At 36.7% G+C, this 18,290-nt stretch overlaps 2 protein-coding genes across 2 annotated transcripts in view; one reads left to right on the plus strand and one right to left on the minus strand.

The window, feature by feature from the left end:
• LOC139948148 (3-hydroxyanthranilate 3,4-dioxygenase-like) overlaps nucleotides 1-18,290 on the minus strand; it is a 37,158-nt gene that overhangs the window by 16,391 nt on the left and 2,477 nt on the right. The window lies entirely within an intron of this gene.
• LOC139948140 (gamma-aminobutyric acid type B receptor subunit 2-like) overlaps nucleotides 1-18,290 on the plus strand; it is a 42,573-nt gene that overhangs the window by 4,714 nt on the left and 19,569 nt on the right. The window contains exons 2-4 of the mRNA XM_071946188.1: nucleotides 10,941-11,078; nucleotides 16,521-16,691; nucleotides 17,951-18,052. Coding sequence (XP_071802289.1) covers nucleotides 10,941-11,078; nucleotides 16,521-16,691; nucleotides 17,951-18,052 — 411 coding nt within the window. The remainder of the gene's footprint in view (nucleotides 1-10,940; nucleotides 11,079-16,520; nucleotides 16,692-17,950; nucleotides 18,053-18,290) is intronic.

Consider the following 18,290-nt stretch of genomic DNA (forward strand, 5'->3'; position numbering starts at 1 on the left):
CTTCACAGTTGATGTATTTCAACATATGCATAAAATAAAGTTGTGTACGTTTAGATGGTTGATTTCGAGACCTCAAGTTCTAAATCTGAGGTCTCGAAATCAAATTCGTGGAAAATTTCTTCTTTCTCGAAAACTATGGCACTTCAGAGGAAGCCGTTTCTCACAATGTTTTATACCATCAACCTCTCCCCATTACTCGTCACCAAGAAAGGTTTTATGCGAATAAATATTTTGAGTAATTACTAATAGTGTCCACTGCCTTTAATCTTGTTGTCACACTGATTGTTCTCCAATCGTGTTCTAATTTTTAGAAAACCGATGCTGTAATTTTGCAGGTTGTTTGATTGATACAAACTTTTTTTTTTTTTTCTCTCGCAACTTCGACGACCAATTTATCCCAAATGTTCACAGGTTTGTTATTTTATGCATACATGTTGGGATACACTAAAGTGAGAATACTGGTCTTTGACAATTACCAAACGTGTCCAGTTTTGGGCTGTAAAAAAACAGGTTTATGTTTTTAAATGAACATGCCCCGTCTCCTCTCTCTCTCTCTCTCTCTCTCTCTCTCTCTCTCTCTCAAAAAAAAAAAAAAAAAAAAAAAAAAACACACAAAAAACTATGGAAGTATCGAAATATTGAAGGAGATAATTATTTATTGATTTTACGCGCACTATATCTCTATGCTATACAGGAGTATTGACATTAGGAATAGTCGGGCCTTGTTTTCTGGGCTCTTCCTAGCGCGGAATTCTTTACTGTCACAATATTTTCCGATTTACAGAGTAAGCTAAAAATATCTGTGCTAGCTGTGCGTTAAAGGGAAGGATACGAAAAAGTATCAAACGTGCAATGTACGCCCATCAGCACATTCCTTGCTAACCATGTGAATCTTAAGGCTAAAATGATATAAAGTAATCACTTTAAGTGTAATCACGTAATCACTATAATCACTTAGATATATTTGTTATCTGAATCTATATTATTTTCCTAAATCAGAAAAGGTGTTTGGAACCAGCTTGTCAAACGACAAATCGAATATAATATATTCATTTATAATATTTATATGCGTTTTGAGAACCATTATAAAGAATATTCTTATGTTATTTGAACATCAAATGGTTCAAATTTACGGACCCCCTTAAAGAGTCAAGTTTAAAAAAAGTTCGTACCCTTCAAATATTGGTATCATATGATTCCATCGAGATAACTTTTCGTTCGCTAGAAATAAAATTTCGTTTTCTCGAAAACATCCTTCGTTCCAGTAATTCGTTCCAGTAAATATCAAGGAAAATAAAAAGTATTTTTTTAAATTTACGAAAAAAACTTGTCCCTTTACGGGCTCCGTATACAGATCGATTACTCTCAGAACAAATAATATACAACCCTCCATCACTCACTATACCTTTAAACCCTCAAGGTGTAAATACATATACACTCTGCAAAATCCTATTTACTCAGAACACAAGAACTCAATTTAAAAGAGTGGACATCGTGAAGTAGGGACAAGATAAGATTCGTGGAAAATCTAAGATTCGTGGAAAATCTAAAAAGGTAAAACAGTCGAAGGAAAACAGAGAGATACACAAAATTTAGACCTTTATGCTAATTTATCTTTTACGGCCTGTTCAGAACACTTCTTATTTGCATCTAATCTATCCAGATCATTCAATGCCTCCCCATATACATTGTGTCTATTATTCTTATTAACCTTTCCATGTACTTGAAAAATACTTGATGGTTGGATTTCTTTATATTCACGGTTATTTTTGAGAAGGTAACTACTGAACAACAGTTGACAATTTTATTGAAGACACTGGGAAGCTTGTTAACATGCCGGTATGTCAGTCCGTACCAGTTGTAAGCCTACGCATAATCTGTGAGATGGCTAAGGCTTATTATAAGAGTAAACTGAAACAATCAATGAAAATGTCTAACACCCAAGTGGATCCTGTAATTAGATTGGAGGATTATGGGTCACGTGACATTCATTGTTTAAATTATTACATGGTTCATCATAAGCTGGGAATTTGGCCACACTATTCACCGTGCATTTTCGTCCAATCCTTTGTTATACTAATGCAAGTTAGACCGAATCATTCGTTGAATACACCCTTGTACATTATTACATGTTTATCCCCAATAAAAAAAAAAGAAATTGTGATGTACATAAAACAACGTATTTCGTGCAATGAAAATAATGTTTCAATTCGTTCACTTTCTCCTCATTTTACATAACATTTCCACGTTTTCAACTCAACATAATATTCTCACCATTCGCTCATAAACTTTCAATAATGTACACCGATCGCATAAGTAGGCCTATATAACGTCCTTAGTATTACTTAGTCGGTGGTCTCAGCACGTATTCCTGATGGATACACACTGGCAAAATGAATGAAACTGATCTCATCCCAATGAAAACCATAGTAGGTAATATAAACAAGATGGATTGGACGGGTAACATAATAATACGAAGGATTTGAAACTGTGCATGCTGGTGGAAATATGACATAGCAAGGTTTGCTATAACACCATTTAATGATAATCTCTAATTGAGTTGGGGTGGTTCTGAAAATCACCATAGGTTTCAACTCAGCGTGACGATTAGTATGCTCTGATCGTCTTCTGGAGAAAGCAATAAAATAGATATTCTGAAATAAATATGTACGTGTTATCGTGTGCAAAGGTTTGAAGTAAACCTCTGAAGGTGAATGAGAGACCGAACAAGATAAAATTTCAGTGTCAAAACTACAGTACATAAATACGGCGTAGTTACTTCCCATCGTTTTTTTTATGATACCCTCTTATATAAGACAAGATAGACCATATAGTCTATCTCCACAATCGGAACTCGTACATGATGCATGACCAATAAAAACGGGAGGACAACGTGACTGGAAGAAGTATAGTGAAAATGGTAAACAGGCTTCGTTTTTGAAAGGGCAAGGGCACCAAAGCTTTGCTCCTTGGTAAAGGGGACCCTATGAGGAAATTTTGAATTTATTTTGGAACATTTCAAGGGCACAGTTAAGTATCAAGCCTGTGTAAATACCGGATACAGGGCTTAAAAATGTTGTGCAAAATTGAGTTTCAGAGAGTACGAGTGTGGAAGTTTAATGTGTTTTCTGCCATTCATAAGTCACTATACTGATTATAAAATTTTGCATGGGATCGGGAAAACGTCTCTTTAGGGTTATCATATAGCAACAATGTTTCAGCAATAATGTCACATGTGTTGCGTGTCAGGGACCATGTTTTTTGCTTACGGCATTTTGTTACTGGAAAAGTACTTTATGACCATTGAAGCATATAGCTGGAAGACGGGTTTACATCCTTTTTGAGCCTTTCTATTGGGCACACGACGGCTGAACACATAGAATTTAAGTGTCAAATTGAAATTCATAACAGTCATGTGGCGTCGTTACCATTTCCATCAAATTTTATGATACCCTCTTACATATAAGACAAAACATGCTATAGTGTGCATGCCATAGGCTATATACGAGACTTGTACATGATGCGTGACCAATTAAAGGAACACGTTGCCTGGGATCGGACGAGTTGGTCTACAAAAAGCGTTTGAAACCGTTTGTTATAAAATGCATATGGTTAGAAGGTTGTTGTAAAAGTAGAATACAATGATCTACACAAACATGCCTCGAAAATGCACGGTTTTCCTTTTACCTCGTCGACTAACACGGTCGGCCATGGGAGTCAAATGTTTGACTCCCATTAATGGCCGACCGTGTTAGTTCGCAGAGTAAAGAGAAAACCAAGAAATTTCGAGGCAAAATTGTGTGGATCATTGTATTCTACTTTTAAAAGATCTTTCTATTCATATGCATTTTATGACAAACAGTTACAAACGCTTTTTTATAGACCAACTCGTCCGACCCAAGGCAACGTGTTCCTTTCATAACAAACAACATAATCATGGGAGAGTTGTTTGCTAATAATTGTGAAAAAAATTATCCGCTTGCCTCTCGTCGAGATTCATGTTTGCTGGTAGGCAAGTATTTCTTATGGTAGGCCTGTCAATATCACGTCACTACCATGACAGGGGTTCTCGTTGCGTTTATGGTATTATAGTTAAGAGGATAATGTACTACGGGAATCCCACATTGTGTTACGGGTACCAACACTTCTTGCCAAACCTGCGTTGTTTACATGGCGCCCCTGGGAATCACAGAAAAATCTCGCACACTCGAATAACTCCAGGTAGGTGAGAATTGAAACGGATTCCGGTTCCCGTTTACAGGGGCCTGGCGGATTTATGTGTCAAATTGTCAATATAGTAGCCCGGATCGTGTCAAGATAAACGTTTAAAGACGCTGGCACTTATAGGCAATTGTCAAAGACCAGTCTTCTCACTTGGTGTATCTCAACATAATGCACAAAATAACAAACCTGTGGAAATTTGAGCTCAATTGGTCATCGAAGTTGCGAGATAATAACGAAAGAAAAATCCCCCTTGTCACACGAAGTTGTGTGCTTTCAGATGCTTGATTTCGAGACATCAAATTCTTATTATGAGGTCTCAAAATAAACTTCGTGGAATATTACTTATCGAAAACTACGTTACTTCAGAGGGAGCCGTTTCTCACAATGTTTATACTACCAACCTCTCCTCATTACTCGTTACCAAATAAGGTTTCATGTTAATAATTATTTTGAGGAATTACCAATAGTGTACACTGCCTTTAACATGAATAGGTCCAAGCTGACGCAATAATCCGAAATAAATCTTATTTTATTCAACCAGTTTCCAGGTAAGCCTGACCCAGTATTGGATCAGGCCACCTTGGACCCGGATCGGGTCAATTCTGACCGGGCAGTATTTAGAGTGAAACGAGAGCCGACTCTCGTTGTTGGCAGGGTGAGAGCTCTGTCAGATTCAGCAGAAAATGAAATGCACAATTTCGCAATCGAATTAATACATTACCGAAATAGGCCTACAGGTGTGTTTTGTTTTGTTGTGTTTGTTGTTGTTGTCGTTGTTGTTGCTGTTTGTGTTTGTGTTTCTTGTTCTGTGTTTCTATGTGGGGATGCTACTACACGGGTTTGGCATGGATATCGTATCCAACCACTTTAAAGTACACTGTTTCGAATCCTATAACGGTCAATAAATAATGACCAATACATGAAACTCTCTTTATAGGATTACTTTTATACACAATCTACACAATCTCTACACAATAACTACACAATCTCTTCGCTCTTGTTGTAATTCAAAATTATATTCAGGTTTTTTACTGTTTTTTGTGTTCGTATTTTCCCCCACTTTTCAACTGAGTGTAATTTGAAGTACGGGTTTCATGCGTTCAACACAACAAGGGTCTATACTACTCAGGAAATAGGCTAATTTAAACCTCCCCAACCGTAACACAGTGGGCTCTACAACAAGCGGGATCCGGCAATATACTTATTCCAATTTCCCGCAGAGCAATTATGGAGTCGAGGGAGTGATAACGTGAAGGGGGCAGTATCTTGGGACAAGAACATGGGCCATTTGCTGACAGGACAGCTTCAACGGCAAGAAAATATGATATTTGTCACTAAAACTGGTCACATATGACGCTCATGAATTCCAAATATTCCTATTTTAAAGCTGTGGACTTTTAAGCGGCCGCGTGCACGCTAAGCATTAAATATGACGTGTCGAACAAACATTGTCAAAAACGGCCATTTATAGAGCCCCGGTACTCAACAGATGCTTGGTCAGATCATGGTCAGATTTGCTTAAAATGAGTGTAAAATGGCTGAATCTGACGCTCGTATACATTTTGTACACCAATTCCTTAAAAGAAAACTTAAAAGGGGGGCATGGATACACACCTCACATAAAATACATTTACAGGTAGTTTGGGCTACATTTAGGTCATTGTGCTACAATAAACATGGAGTGTGTGAAGAGGTTATTGTAGCGGCTCATTCAACAGCAGTATTGTACCAACATTTCTATACACAAAGGATCACCTCCAATGGCTTATCATAACGGTAACAACTTCCACTTTATACCTTCTGAATGGTTCGGACACGGTCACCATAGTTACCAAGGATTATCTGCGCTGGCTTTAGCGAAATGAATAAGCAACACGACCTTTCACTTCCTTGACATTCGTCATCAATACCACCAGATTCCACTCTGAATGAGTGTACCCATAATGTGTGGATCAACTGGCCTGGAAACTATGTCAAAATGACCCAGAGGGGAGTCAAAATGACCCAGAAAGGAGTCAGGATAAGGTAGAATCTGACTTAACCATTTTTCGGGTTTGCTTGACCCGGAGACGAGTCAGCCCCCTCTTGGGACCCGGAACAGGGTTAATTCTGACCTGGGCGTTTATAGACGAAGTCAAGATCAATTGCCTTTATGGTCTCAACCCGTGGAATTGTGCAATAAAACTAGGTCCAAAACCCCACCGTATTCGTTCGATCGGAGGCCGGACGACGATAAGTGGAATCCTCAAAACAAACTGCGTGTAACTTCCCATCATAAGATGGTCCAACCCTAGCCCTGGCGGCCTTCCACTTTCGTATTGTTGTAGGCCCACAGCACAGAGGAAGAGTTCTGTGTAGGGTTAAATGAACACGTTGCCTTGGATCGGACGAGTTGGTCTATATAAAGCGTTTGTAACCATTTTTTTTTTAATGCATATGGTTGGAAAGATGTTTTAAAAGTAGAATACAATGATCCACACAAGTTTTCCTCGAAATTGCGTGGTTTTCCTTTTACTGTACAAACTAACACGGTCGGCCATTTATGGGAGTCAAAAATTTGACTCCCATAAATGGCGGACCGTGTTAGTCGACGAGGTAAAAGGAAAACCGTGCGATTTCGAGGCATGTTTGTGTGGATCATTGTATTCTACTTTTACAACATCTTTCTACTCGTATGCATTTTATAACAAACGGTTACAAACGCTTTTCAAAGACCAACTCGACCGATCCAAGGCAACGTGTTCCTTTAACCTAACCCAATAACTCATACGTGACCGGGATGCGCTCTCTCCAGAACATCATTGCACTTTAAGTGGAGCAGTTCAATTGAGCAGCCATCTGTGCATAAAGTCACAAACTTCAACAATAAACAACTATATATTATTATGTGTCCATCCATTTTATTTAGAGCAGCACTACACAATCCCAGTTAAAATAGCTGCACGGGCTTTCAACGAATAGGTCTACCAGCATAGAAATATAAGTAACCGATGTATTGACAGTCAACTATGTACATACGTGCTTGCATGTATGAACAAAACCTCAGCAAACAAAATCGCGCAGCTAAAAACGTCGATTCCACGATTTCAGGTGTGGAATTACGTTTGTCTATAGCGAATGATTTGTATGAAGAACGGGTGATTGAGAATATGATATAGGGCGACAATTTGGTCAATTTGCCAATGACAAAGGGAAAAACAAATATGAGAACAATCCTTTGTTCTTTGAGAGAGAAACAAATCTTTATTCAACCATTCTTTTAATATTAACAGGTTATCTTTGATACGGACGTCGTTGCGTGACACGCCCGCGCACATCTGCCGCATGACCAATGTTCGCTCTTCGGTATTTGTGAAATTTAAAAATAAAATCATCCATTTCTTATTCAAGAAGCATTTCATCGTCCAAAAACTTTTAATTGTGAAAAAAAACCTTGAGTCTTTGAAGATCTCAAACTAAAAAAGCAAAGTCCAATTATATATTTCAACGGCTAATTTCAATCATTTTAACGCCTGGGTCATTTAATTTAAACTGAAAAGAAATATCACACATATCAAGAATATACACACATTATTTCTCTCTTCATTTAGTTTTTACTGAAACTAGTTTTCACGCAATGGCGGTCCACGGAACAAATTGGAAACTAATCAAGTGCACCCGACCAAAATGGTGTCTCTCTTTGATTTATTTATTTTGAGGACAAACTAGCGTTACCCAATTGTTTGTTTTATAGGCTAATTTTGTGAAGACAAAGAATTGAAGAAAAAAAAAACTCGGACCTTCATTTTTAATTGGAATGACCGAACGTTGGAAATGATTGCCCACAAATGAAGTAACAGACGACAAAAACACAGTTGAAGGTCTCATTATATGCGCAGGGGTTTGATAATTTAAATGCGTCGATCGTTAAACAGGTGTCGGCAGCTAGAAAGATACAATTTAAGTTTTGTAATGCTGCACCCAAACTAAATTTGCATCCGGGGATAAATAATATTCTTTTTGGTTTTACCCATACACAGATGTAAGCAAAGTATACCCATTACTTTCCCGAGTCCTGTGAAGAAAATATATTCAGAGGATAAACGATTATGGGTCAGCGGATAATTATTCAATGTAAACGCCACTAAAACCTATAACTACTACTGGTTTAGCTTCACGTTGCGCGAGCAAATACGTAAACGTGAACGTCAGAAAATTGTGTCATTAAAATCTCACGTTTTAGGCATAATTATGCGAGGTCAATACCTGGCAGTTTTTATAGAATCTATGTTTTCTGACAGTATTCCAGCTTCAGACGGCTTTACGTGATATTATTCTTATTTACTGCCCCAAGCCTCAATGTCTTTTGAAATTTTATTTAAGTCCTTTGAAGTTAATTTAAGTTCAAATCAAAGGTCAGTCCTTACTCCCAACATGACATTTTTAAGGTCTACCCCCATGTTACGCCTCATGTCCTTTGAATTCAAAGTCAACAGAGAGCGTTTCTCCAATTATTCCAGCTACAACACTCTTCTTTGTAGGAATGTTATTTTGCGACGTTACGTGTCCCTTGTAAGAGCATATTTCCATGTGAGTGCACAATTATTTTTAACACTGGCAACGTTGTAAAGTGTGTTTATTTGACTAATTGAACAACATTGAGCAGAATAGTCACTCTGTCAGATACAATGAAACCATCTCTTTTTTTTTGAGAATCGTGTGAATAATTAAATTCACTCGATCTTCTCGCTCTTTCGTGAGATGGGTAAAGTGCGACTCCGGATAACAATCATCAATCTTATCCATTAAGTTTGTGAGAATATAGATTTGTTATAAAAGTTAATAATATAAACGTTTGAATATATTTGTAATAAAAGTTAATAATATTAATTTCTAATACAAAATCGTATATATGCTTATATTATAGAGTTGCTTATATATAATGAATAGGGTAGATGGCCTAAGCTTTCGATCCAATCCGGACCTTCTTCAGAGGCATAAAACAAGTACAAACAAATACATATCCATTTATAGAAAAAGAGAGGGGGAAGGGATTAAGGAAAGGATCCAGAAAGAAGCGGGAAAATAACAGCCAATCAAAGTTTCTATTTCAGAGACAAAGGGTTTGACTGTCTTGAGTTGGTGAATCCAGTGTGATTCTCTACTCTTGCGGTGTGTGTCATCACCATTGCAAGCTTCAATCACCAGAAGTTCAACATCACTGACACTATGATTGGGGCTGTTGAAGTGGATAGAGACTGGGTACGGTTTCTTAGTCTTTATGGAAGAGACATGAGTTGCTTATATATATATAAGCGTATTTCAACTCTCATAATTATTCATACCGTAAACGCTCGTATTAAATAAATAAAATACTTCCGTACTTTTCTTCCCATAAATTTTATATTTACAATTTGTTTTTCTTTTTTTGTAAAAACGTCTTTGGCCCTTTTTGAAACTACGTTTTGGGCTTGGGCTTATAGGCTCCGTCAAAAAATGTTTCAAACGTTTCGTATACACTTTCACTATAAGGTGCTTCAATCAGGGGCCGGAGCCCAAGCCTGAGCTGAAGCTTATAACCCGTGGTTTTGAAAACAACCCAAAAGTAAAAAGGAATGTTACGACGAGTAGGATTTATTGAAGAATTCCTTTTTGCACAGGCGAATAAGATTGTGCATGAAATTAGACAGATCGAACAGGTTGGTTGTGGATGAGGATTTAAAAGAATCTAAAAAACAAATGTCCCTGAAAGTGTTTAATAGTTGGAAATGTCTATGGATCTGACTTTTATTTGAAGAGGATTCAGTGCGGACATGACTTCACAGTCAGATAAAAACTATTGGAGCACAACAGCATCACATTATTTACGGTAAATCGTGAACATTTCCATTGTCAGCAGAATGACACAAAAAATGCTAAAAAGGACTGTCAGTCATTCTAATGAAAATTGGGGGAAATAATTTTAAAGACCGTCGATGCCAAGCTTTTAAAAAATTACATCCGGTCCAAGTATCTAAAATTAATCTGTAATGCATAGTGACAATCCGCTGTATTTTTGGTTGTTATTCTCAATTTGAATTTTACGGAGTTGTGTTCATGACCTCGAATTACACCTTAAGTGGCAACAAGGATGTCCGAACTGTACAATTCATTCCCCAAGGGATTTTGAAACTGTGTTTTTAGGCGGTGTTAGACGGATTAAGTATCAGGTTAATTGAGTGAATCAAGAAATATCTGATGTGTTTTGATTGTCCACAGTTTGGATCCACCGAGTTTTATTTTAGTTCTACAGGGATATCTTCCCCAAATGCTTGAGTTAAAGTCCATATTTTCGTACACGATACGTTGGTTGGAATTCTCGTGTACAGATACACACTCATCGTGTACGATATTGTATATGCAAACAACATAAACGTTGATAACCAACGATTGTTAGTTCATTTAAAAAAGTTTTCAATTATCACATTATTTTACTACAATTTTCACACTATGCTAGTTTTCTTGAAAACTAAGTGGCTTCAAAATGAATTTTCCACGTTCAAAAAAGTTAAATTCGTACTGTACGTTTGGGGTTGGTCTGTTTTCAGTTGCTTAGTTGTAAAGCTTTGGTGCAGATATTAAGGTGTAAGTTTAGCTAGATCAATGATAAAAGTTACAATTAAATTGAGTCCCCTAATGTGATACGAGGATAAATTATTATTTAAATCTCTCTAACTTTGTTCTCTCTTGTATTTTAGTGCGATGCTGGGCTCGGGACCAGGAAGTTCTTTGAGCAGATAAACGAACCTCCACAGAAGCTGATGCTGATTGGTCCAGCTTGTTCAACCTCTGCACAGGCCGTTGCCCAGACGTCGTTCTATTGGAACCTCATTACAGTGAGTGTGCATGATTCTCTTATTGATTTTGTAACATTGGTGGGTGAAGGAGACCAGACTTGCATTTTACATGTTTTTTTTAAAGAAAGATACCACTAGTGTCACTTGTGAAAGTTTAATCTGATTACAGTGTCAACGTGTTGAGAAAATGGCACAAAACTGTATTTTTATCTCTAGGATTACGGAATTTTCATCTCTGGCAGCCTTCGCAAACGGACACCACGGAAATTTGACTTTCCAGTCAACCCACATAAATCGATTCCCCGTGCATGAACAGTTTCTCAGAGTCATTTTTGTTTATTAAGGTGAATACAAAAAGGGAATCTTTTTTCACTGTGAAACACTAGTCTTCTCACTTGGTGTGTCTCAACATAGTGCACAAAAAAACAATCCTGTGGAAATTTGAACTCAGTTGTTCAATTCAATTCAATTCAATTCAATTCAATTCAATTCAATTGTTTATTGTCACACATATAAATACATATACAGTGAAACTCACTTCGGCTTGCGAGTCTAAAAATATTAACAATAAAAAATTACAAAAAATACAGAAAACCCTAAAACCACATAGGCATACAATAACGAACAAATAAACAGTATGCGCACAATAGAGACAATAGATAGAGACAATAGAGACAATAGAGTTGTTCATCGGAGTTGCGAGACAATAATGGAAGAAAAAAAAAACTTGTCACACGAAGTTGTGTGCTTTCAGATGCTTGATTTCGAGACCTCAAAATCGAGTTATGGGGTCTCGATATCAAAATCATGGAAAATTACTTATTTCTAGAAAACAACGTCATTTCACAGGGAGCCGTTTCTCATAATGCTGTATATCAACAGCTCCCCATTATCTTTACCAATTAAGGTTTTATGCTAAATAATTGTTTTCAGTAATTACCAATAGTGTCCACTGCCTTCAGCTAACAGTAACTAACTTAGATATTTGAATTCTACCTTCAACCCACGTTACAAAATCTCTTTTGAGAAAAAACAAATAATTGATCAAAGTAACAAGTATAAATATGCTTAACACAGTCGAAACAAGCCCCTGATAAAACATTTAAAGACCTAGTTCAAAGTGTACCGTACGACTCGACTCGAGATTGAGTTTCAGCAAGAAACATCAATGATCAACATCTCTAATCTAACTTTATCATTTCTTCAATGACGAGATGTTTATTATGTATTATGCATACATCATTTTGTTCGAGAGATTGTTTTTATTTGTGAGGAAAATGCAGAAAGTTTCATGTGAATTAATAACAATCACTGCATTACTTCCTAACCGCTCTAAATATTCACAATACGTTAATAATATATTTCCGCGAATAACTAGAGCACAAACACACAGAAAGGCTCCTTTCTGTTTGCTATGACAATAAATCAATTCAGCCGAGGCAAAAACAATTTCTGAGGTTTTTTTTTTCTAAAAGAATATGTTGGGAAAAATTCAAAAATTTGAAAAGAAATAATTAATATCTGTGGCACGCAGCACAGTAACAGTGTTAGCACTGGAATTATCTTTTTCTCGACGAAATTGCCTGTGTCGTTGTTCTTCTATATCGATTTAGAAAGAAAGGAATAAAGAAAGGAATAAAAAAGGGTGAACTTTACATGAACAAAAAAAAAACAGGGGAATTTTTGAGGATGGCAATTCTAATGTGCAGAAAAAAATAGTATCTCCCGGAAACTGCGAAATGTTTAGATGACCATTTCATGTTTAAGCAGGCCAGGTTGTCGAATGCCGGTATCATGCTGATCCATTGTGAAGGATAGAGATAATCTATCTCAGCCATGAGTCCTTGTCCAACACTCATTCCGTTTAGAGAATAGACCCTTCTCATGAAATATGTAAATTGCACAAAGCGCGTGCGCACTTACGTTTTGGTTGGCAAAATGAGGGAAAATCGCGCTGTTTTGTACACGGCTAATGGGTGCGTGACGCACACGCGATTGCGCGTCTGCTTAGTGCACAACTCTATAGACCTTTTCGCAAATACTGGGGCGCGCGCGTAAAGCTTGGAATTAGGTGCATTGTGGTCTAGCTGATTACAAATTTGATTCATATATATCCCACAATGCACCTCATTCAACAGTCTGCGCTTGCGCATTGGTATTTGCGATAAGGTCTATGGTGTTTGCCAACCAACAGGGTCCTTACGCATGCGTGAATGTAGTTAGCATATTTCGAAGGGTCCATTGTTAAAGGAAGAGTCATAAAATTGCGTCTCGACGATACTTATTATAAAGATAGTTATGGTATTGAGCATCCTGGGAAAATCATTTTATCTGAAGACTCTAAATGTGGAAAAATTTGAACATCCAAGAGATGCAATATACCTTTATCATGCTGTCTTCGTCTTGGTCATGTTCCTGTATACCGAATAACAATAACGAATGCTGATAATCATTTTGCAAATAGGAACCAGACTATTTTGTTTTCAAGCCTCGAATTGGTTACCAAGACATCAATGGGTAAAATTCAAGACGGCTGCACCATGATAAAGGTCTATTGGTACCCGCTGTCACCTCGCTTAATGTGGATGGATTCGACGTTGTCGATTAAAGTAACCGTGACAGTTTGTTGCCGTTTTCTCAACAAATATACACTGTATTCAGCTGAAACTTTCGCACTAGACATTTATTGTATTCTCTTGATAATTTTACCAATAATTCAGCATTAAGTTGACCCCAATCTACCTTACCCGTTTCCCTTTTGACCGACGCATCAGAAAAATTATAGTTTGCGAGATCGGCAGATAACTTGCTTGCTAAAGTTCAAAGACCTCGCTTTCAGCTCAATCCATAATTAACAGCGGCCAGTCCCCAACAAAGGTCATATTTATCAAAGACATTGAAGGAAGACCGGGTTCTTATTTTGCTAATTTCTATATGAAACAGCTAATAAGTAAGTAATGACTCATAACAGTACAAAAACAAGTACTGGATAAACATTACCAATCATAATATTAAAAGGTCTAGGTTATTACACACAAAAACACAATAGTTTGAAGAATTTATAATACCTGTCATTAAAGGCACTGGACAATATTGGTAAAAACTCAAAAATAATTGTTAACATAAAAACTTACTTGGTAACAAGCAACGGAGAGCTGTTGAAATTATAAAACATTATGAGAGACGGTTAACTCTGGAGTAACATAATTTTCGAGAAAGTAGTAGTTTTCCACTTAAATATTAGAATTTGATTTCAAGACCTTAGAAATCACGCATCTGAAAGCACACAACTTTGCAACTTCATAGGAAAGTAGTAGTTTTCCACTTAAATATTAGAATTTGATTTCAAGACCTTAGAAATCACGCATCTGAAAGCACACAACTTTGCAACTTCATAGGTTTGTGCTGTTTTATGAATATGTTGAGCTATAGACAGTGAGAAGACTGGTCTTTGACAATTACCAAAGGTGTCCAGTGTCTTTAACATGCTCATAAGTGTCGTATCGCTTCAATAGCTTGCTGCGCAATTTGTTGTCAGCATAATCAAGTTGAAGGGCAGTTAGTTATTTGGTTAAACTAAATAAGCGCATGGAACAAAAGCCACCACAGCAACTGGTTACTGTCGTTGGCTGAAAGAGCTTATTCAAGCGACCAAAATATGTGTCATCCGTGTGGCGGCACGTTGGTGCTTTCGTTATACCTCTCGTGTCTTGAGAGGTTGTTTAAAGCCACTGGACACTTTCGGTACAGAATTTTCTTTTTAAGTTCACAGGTTTACAAATAATTTACAGGGTTTACAGAAGGTAATGGTGAAAGACTTCTCTTGAAATATCATTCCATGAAAGGCTTCACTTTTTGAGAAAACATTAAAACAATATCAACTCTCGATATAGAAAATTACGGATTTTGTTTTTAGACAAAACATGTCATGACACAGCCAACGTGTGGAAACAAGGGTGGGTTTTCCCGTTATTTTCTCCCGACTCAGATGAACGATTGAGCTTAAATTTTCACAGGTTTGTTATTTTATATAGAAGTTGTGATACACAAAGTGTGGGCCTCGGACAATACTGTTTACCGAAAGTGTCCAATGGCTTCAACCAGTATAATTTACATTTCACAAAAATGGTTTAGGGATTTTTTTTACCGCGAACTGTGTCATAAGTGCGGTTCAATATCATCAAAAAAGTAGTACACTGAAAAATCTATAAGAACAAACACGATGCAGTACAAATACAGCAGTTAAGATCCTCAGTTAACACCCCATGAGTGTTAAATAATCCATTGTTAACTAATCACCATTGTGTTAAATTAACACTTTTGTGTTAAATCGTTTTAAATATATTTATCAATTCTGAAAACAACTTGTTTTAATCATGCTAGTCAATCATGTAATTTTAACAAGTTATGCGGGGAACCAGTCTGGATCCCTTTGGTCACAATACTGCAGTAGTAACTGTGCACACAGAGAACTTGAAAAAACCTTATAGGGCCAAGAAGCTGCGCTAACAAATAAATCCATACGAGAGAATGACGATTGGATCTTTTAAAAAGGTGTTGAAAGCATTCACGACTAAAATTGACACTTAGGCCTTTATGATCACTAACTTTTAAAAAAACTGGTGAAGGTTTTGTATTTTGTGTGTGGACAACATGACAGTAGGACCAATTCCGAGATGGTCAGCTTGTTTCACATTGTTACCCTCACCATTGATCCTTTATGAGTCCATTTGACCCAGATCAAGAGTTCACGCTAAAATTTGGTTGTATCTATTATGTTGTTGCAAGTTGTCTTAAGCATTGTACTAATTAGGGATTAACATCCCTATTTTGTAGGAAAGATTAAGCACTGAAAATAATCACTAGTACTTAACTTTCTCATTTGTCTCTTGAATTTTTGCTGTAAGCAGTACCAACTAGTAAATAATCTCCTTTTGTCTTTCCCATTATTGCAGGATTTGTTACAAAGCATTTTACTCAATAGTAATTAATTATCTCCGTTTGTCTTTACTGTTGTTGTATAATATATTAAATATAGGCATAGTACTCATTAGTAATTAGCTTTTTCATTTTGTCTAGTATTGCAAGATATTTTACTAAGGATCGTACCCATTACTGATTTACTATCTTCTTTTGTATTTTCCATTATTGCAAGATATCTTACTATTAGCATGGTACTCATATAATTATTAACTGTCTCCTTTTGTCTGTTATTTGAATGCAAGAACTAAGCATCACACTCATCAGTAGTGTTGGCTAATAATGTGTTTTCCTTGTTTTCTTTTGTGGCCCTTTCTTTCGTAATTTTTTTTAGCGCAAGTTTTGTAATTAATTATTTGCAATTGTTGATGTATAATGGGGACAATACTAATATTTGTATATACTATTATCCATAGTAACAAAAAAATCAATATTCGTGTATGTATTTTTTCATTATTGTTAATTAACTAAAGCCCATTTTGTCTTCCCCATTTGTTCAAGATGTCTTACTCGGCCGGCTCCTCAGCACTATCGAACCGTGTGGAGTACCCGTACTTTTACCGTACCTACATGCCGGACGCCATGTTGAACAGGGCCCGCATAAGGATCATTAAGGACTTCGGCTGGAAAAGAGTAGCTACAATCCATGAAAATAAAGATCTCTTTTCACTTGTAAGTAAAATAAAATCAATCTGATTGAACTAAAAATTAAAGAGCAATCGTTTGGCCTCCTTTAACTGCTAGGATTTTCATTTTGCATTTACTTACATGGGCATTACTATTCGATTTATAGTGTACGGCACTACCTATATAGCAGGCATGTAAGCTTCGTTTTTGAAAGGGCAAGGGCACCAAGGCATTTTCTCCTTGTAAAGGGCAGCCTGTGAGGAAACTATACGTTTCTACTGGAGCATTTTAAGGACACCGAGGCAATCACCAGGGCGCATGGAGGAAATCGTTGCCTCCATGAAGTGTCAGGCCTGATTTATATGATATGTCTCAATGTTGTTTCTGATATTAAAACGAATAAAGGCTGACATGACAGTGCCAACTTGCTATTATGATCAATTAGTCTGCGTTAAACTACAGAACTTCAACAACTTTTAAAGGGGAAGGTACACGTTTGATAATTGTCAAAAACCAATCTTCTCACTTGCTGTATCCCAGCAAAAGCATGAAATATAAGCCTGTGAAAATTTGAGCTAAATTGGTGGTCGAAGTTGGGAGAAAATGATGAGAGAAAAACACCCCTGTTGGACAAAAGACTTCTGGCTAAAAGTCTTTTATTATTTTAGTGAGAAATTACCTCTTTCTCAAAATCTATGCTACTTCAGACGGAGCCGTTTCCCACAATGTTTTATATTATCAACAGCTCTCCAATGCTCGTTATCAAGTCAGTTTGTAAGTTAATATTTGTTTTGAGTAATTACCAAACCTGTACCTTCCCTTTAATAACTATACAACAACTCGAAATAACATTGAACAATTTGAATGCATTTTAGTTTTCAAAGAAAATCCATGATAAGGCTGCTGATGCCTGGTAAAAGGTTGGTTATTATGGAGACAATTAAAGACAATGCTGATAATAAGTCACATACATGGCTTCCTTTGCGGTGAACATGAAATGTGATAGAATGTATTGTCTAATTTAAATCCCATTTTCTCAGGGGAAACTAGCACTTTCCCGTCTTGGCAAATAAAACCCATTCTTCTTAAAAGCTTCAATGGAAGCCCCCTGTCGTCAAAAAACAAGCTTGTGTTGTTTTATAGAATCTGTGCATGTTTGTAGTAATTCATGTGGCCGATCAAGGCCATGAAAAAAATGTAGAGGCTTTCAATTTTACTCTAGCTCGTGGAAGAAGTTAAAGTTGGACTTTCATCTTCTGGTGTGCTCAAAGAACTGTCTGATATTGTGTCTTCCTCCCCCGTAGGCCATCGACGACATGATCAATCTATTGAATGAGGAGAACATCACAGTCATCTCGTCGGAGTCTTTTGACGAAGACCCCACCAACCAGATCGTCAATTTGAAGGTCAGTAAAGATAAGTGTTTAGAGAGGAACATATACTTGCACGGAAACAAGTGTTTAAGAACATATTTAAAACAAAAATGATGCTTTCCATCCAAAGAAACAAAAAGTGTAACAATAAAATAAATAAAACTATGAATACGCCACTGTTGGGCCTGACAGGAGGAATCATTCAGTATTCTCACAAATTCTTCATCACAATGTTGTAAATTGAGTAAAAAACAAAAAACAGGGAACATAA

Source organism: Asterias amurensis, chromosome 1, assembly GCF_032118995.1.
Source record: "Asterias amurensis chromosome 1, ASM3211899v1".
In the NCBI taxonomy this organism is placed as follows: Eukaryota; Metazoa; Echinodermata; class Asteroidea; order Forcipulatida; family Asteriidae; genus Asterias; species Asterias amurensis.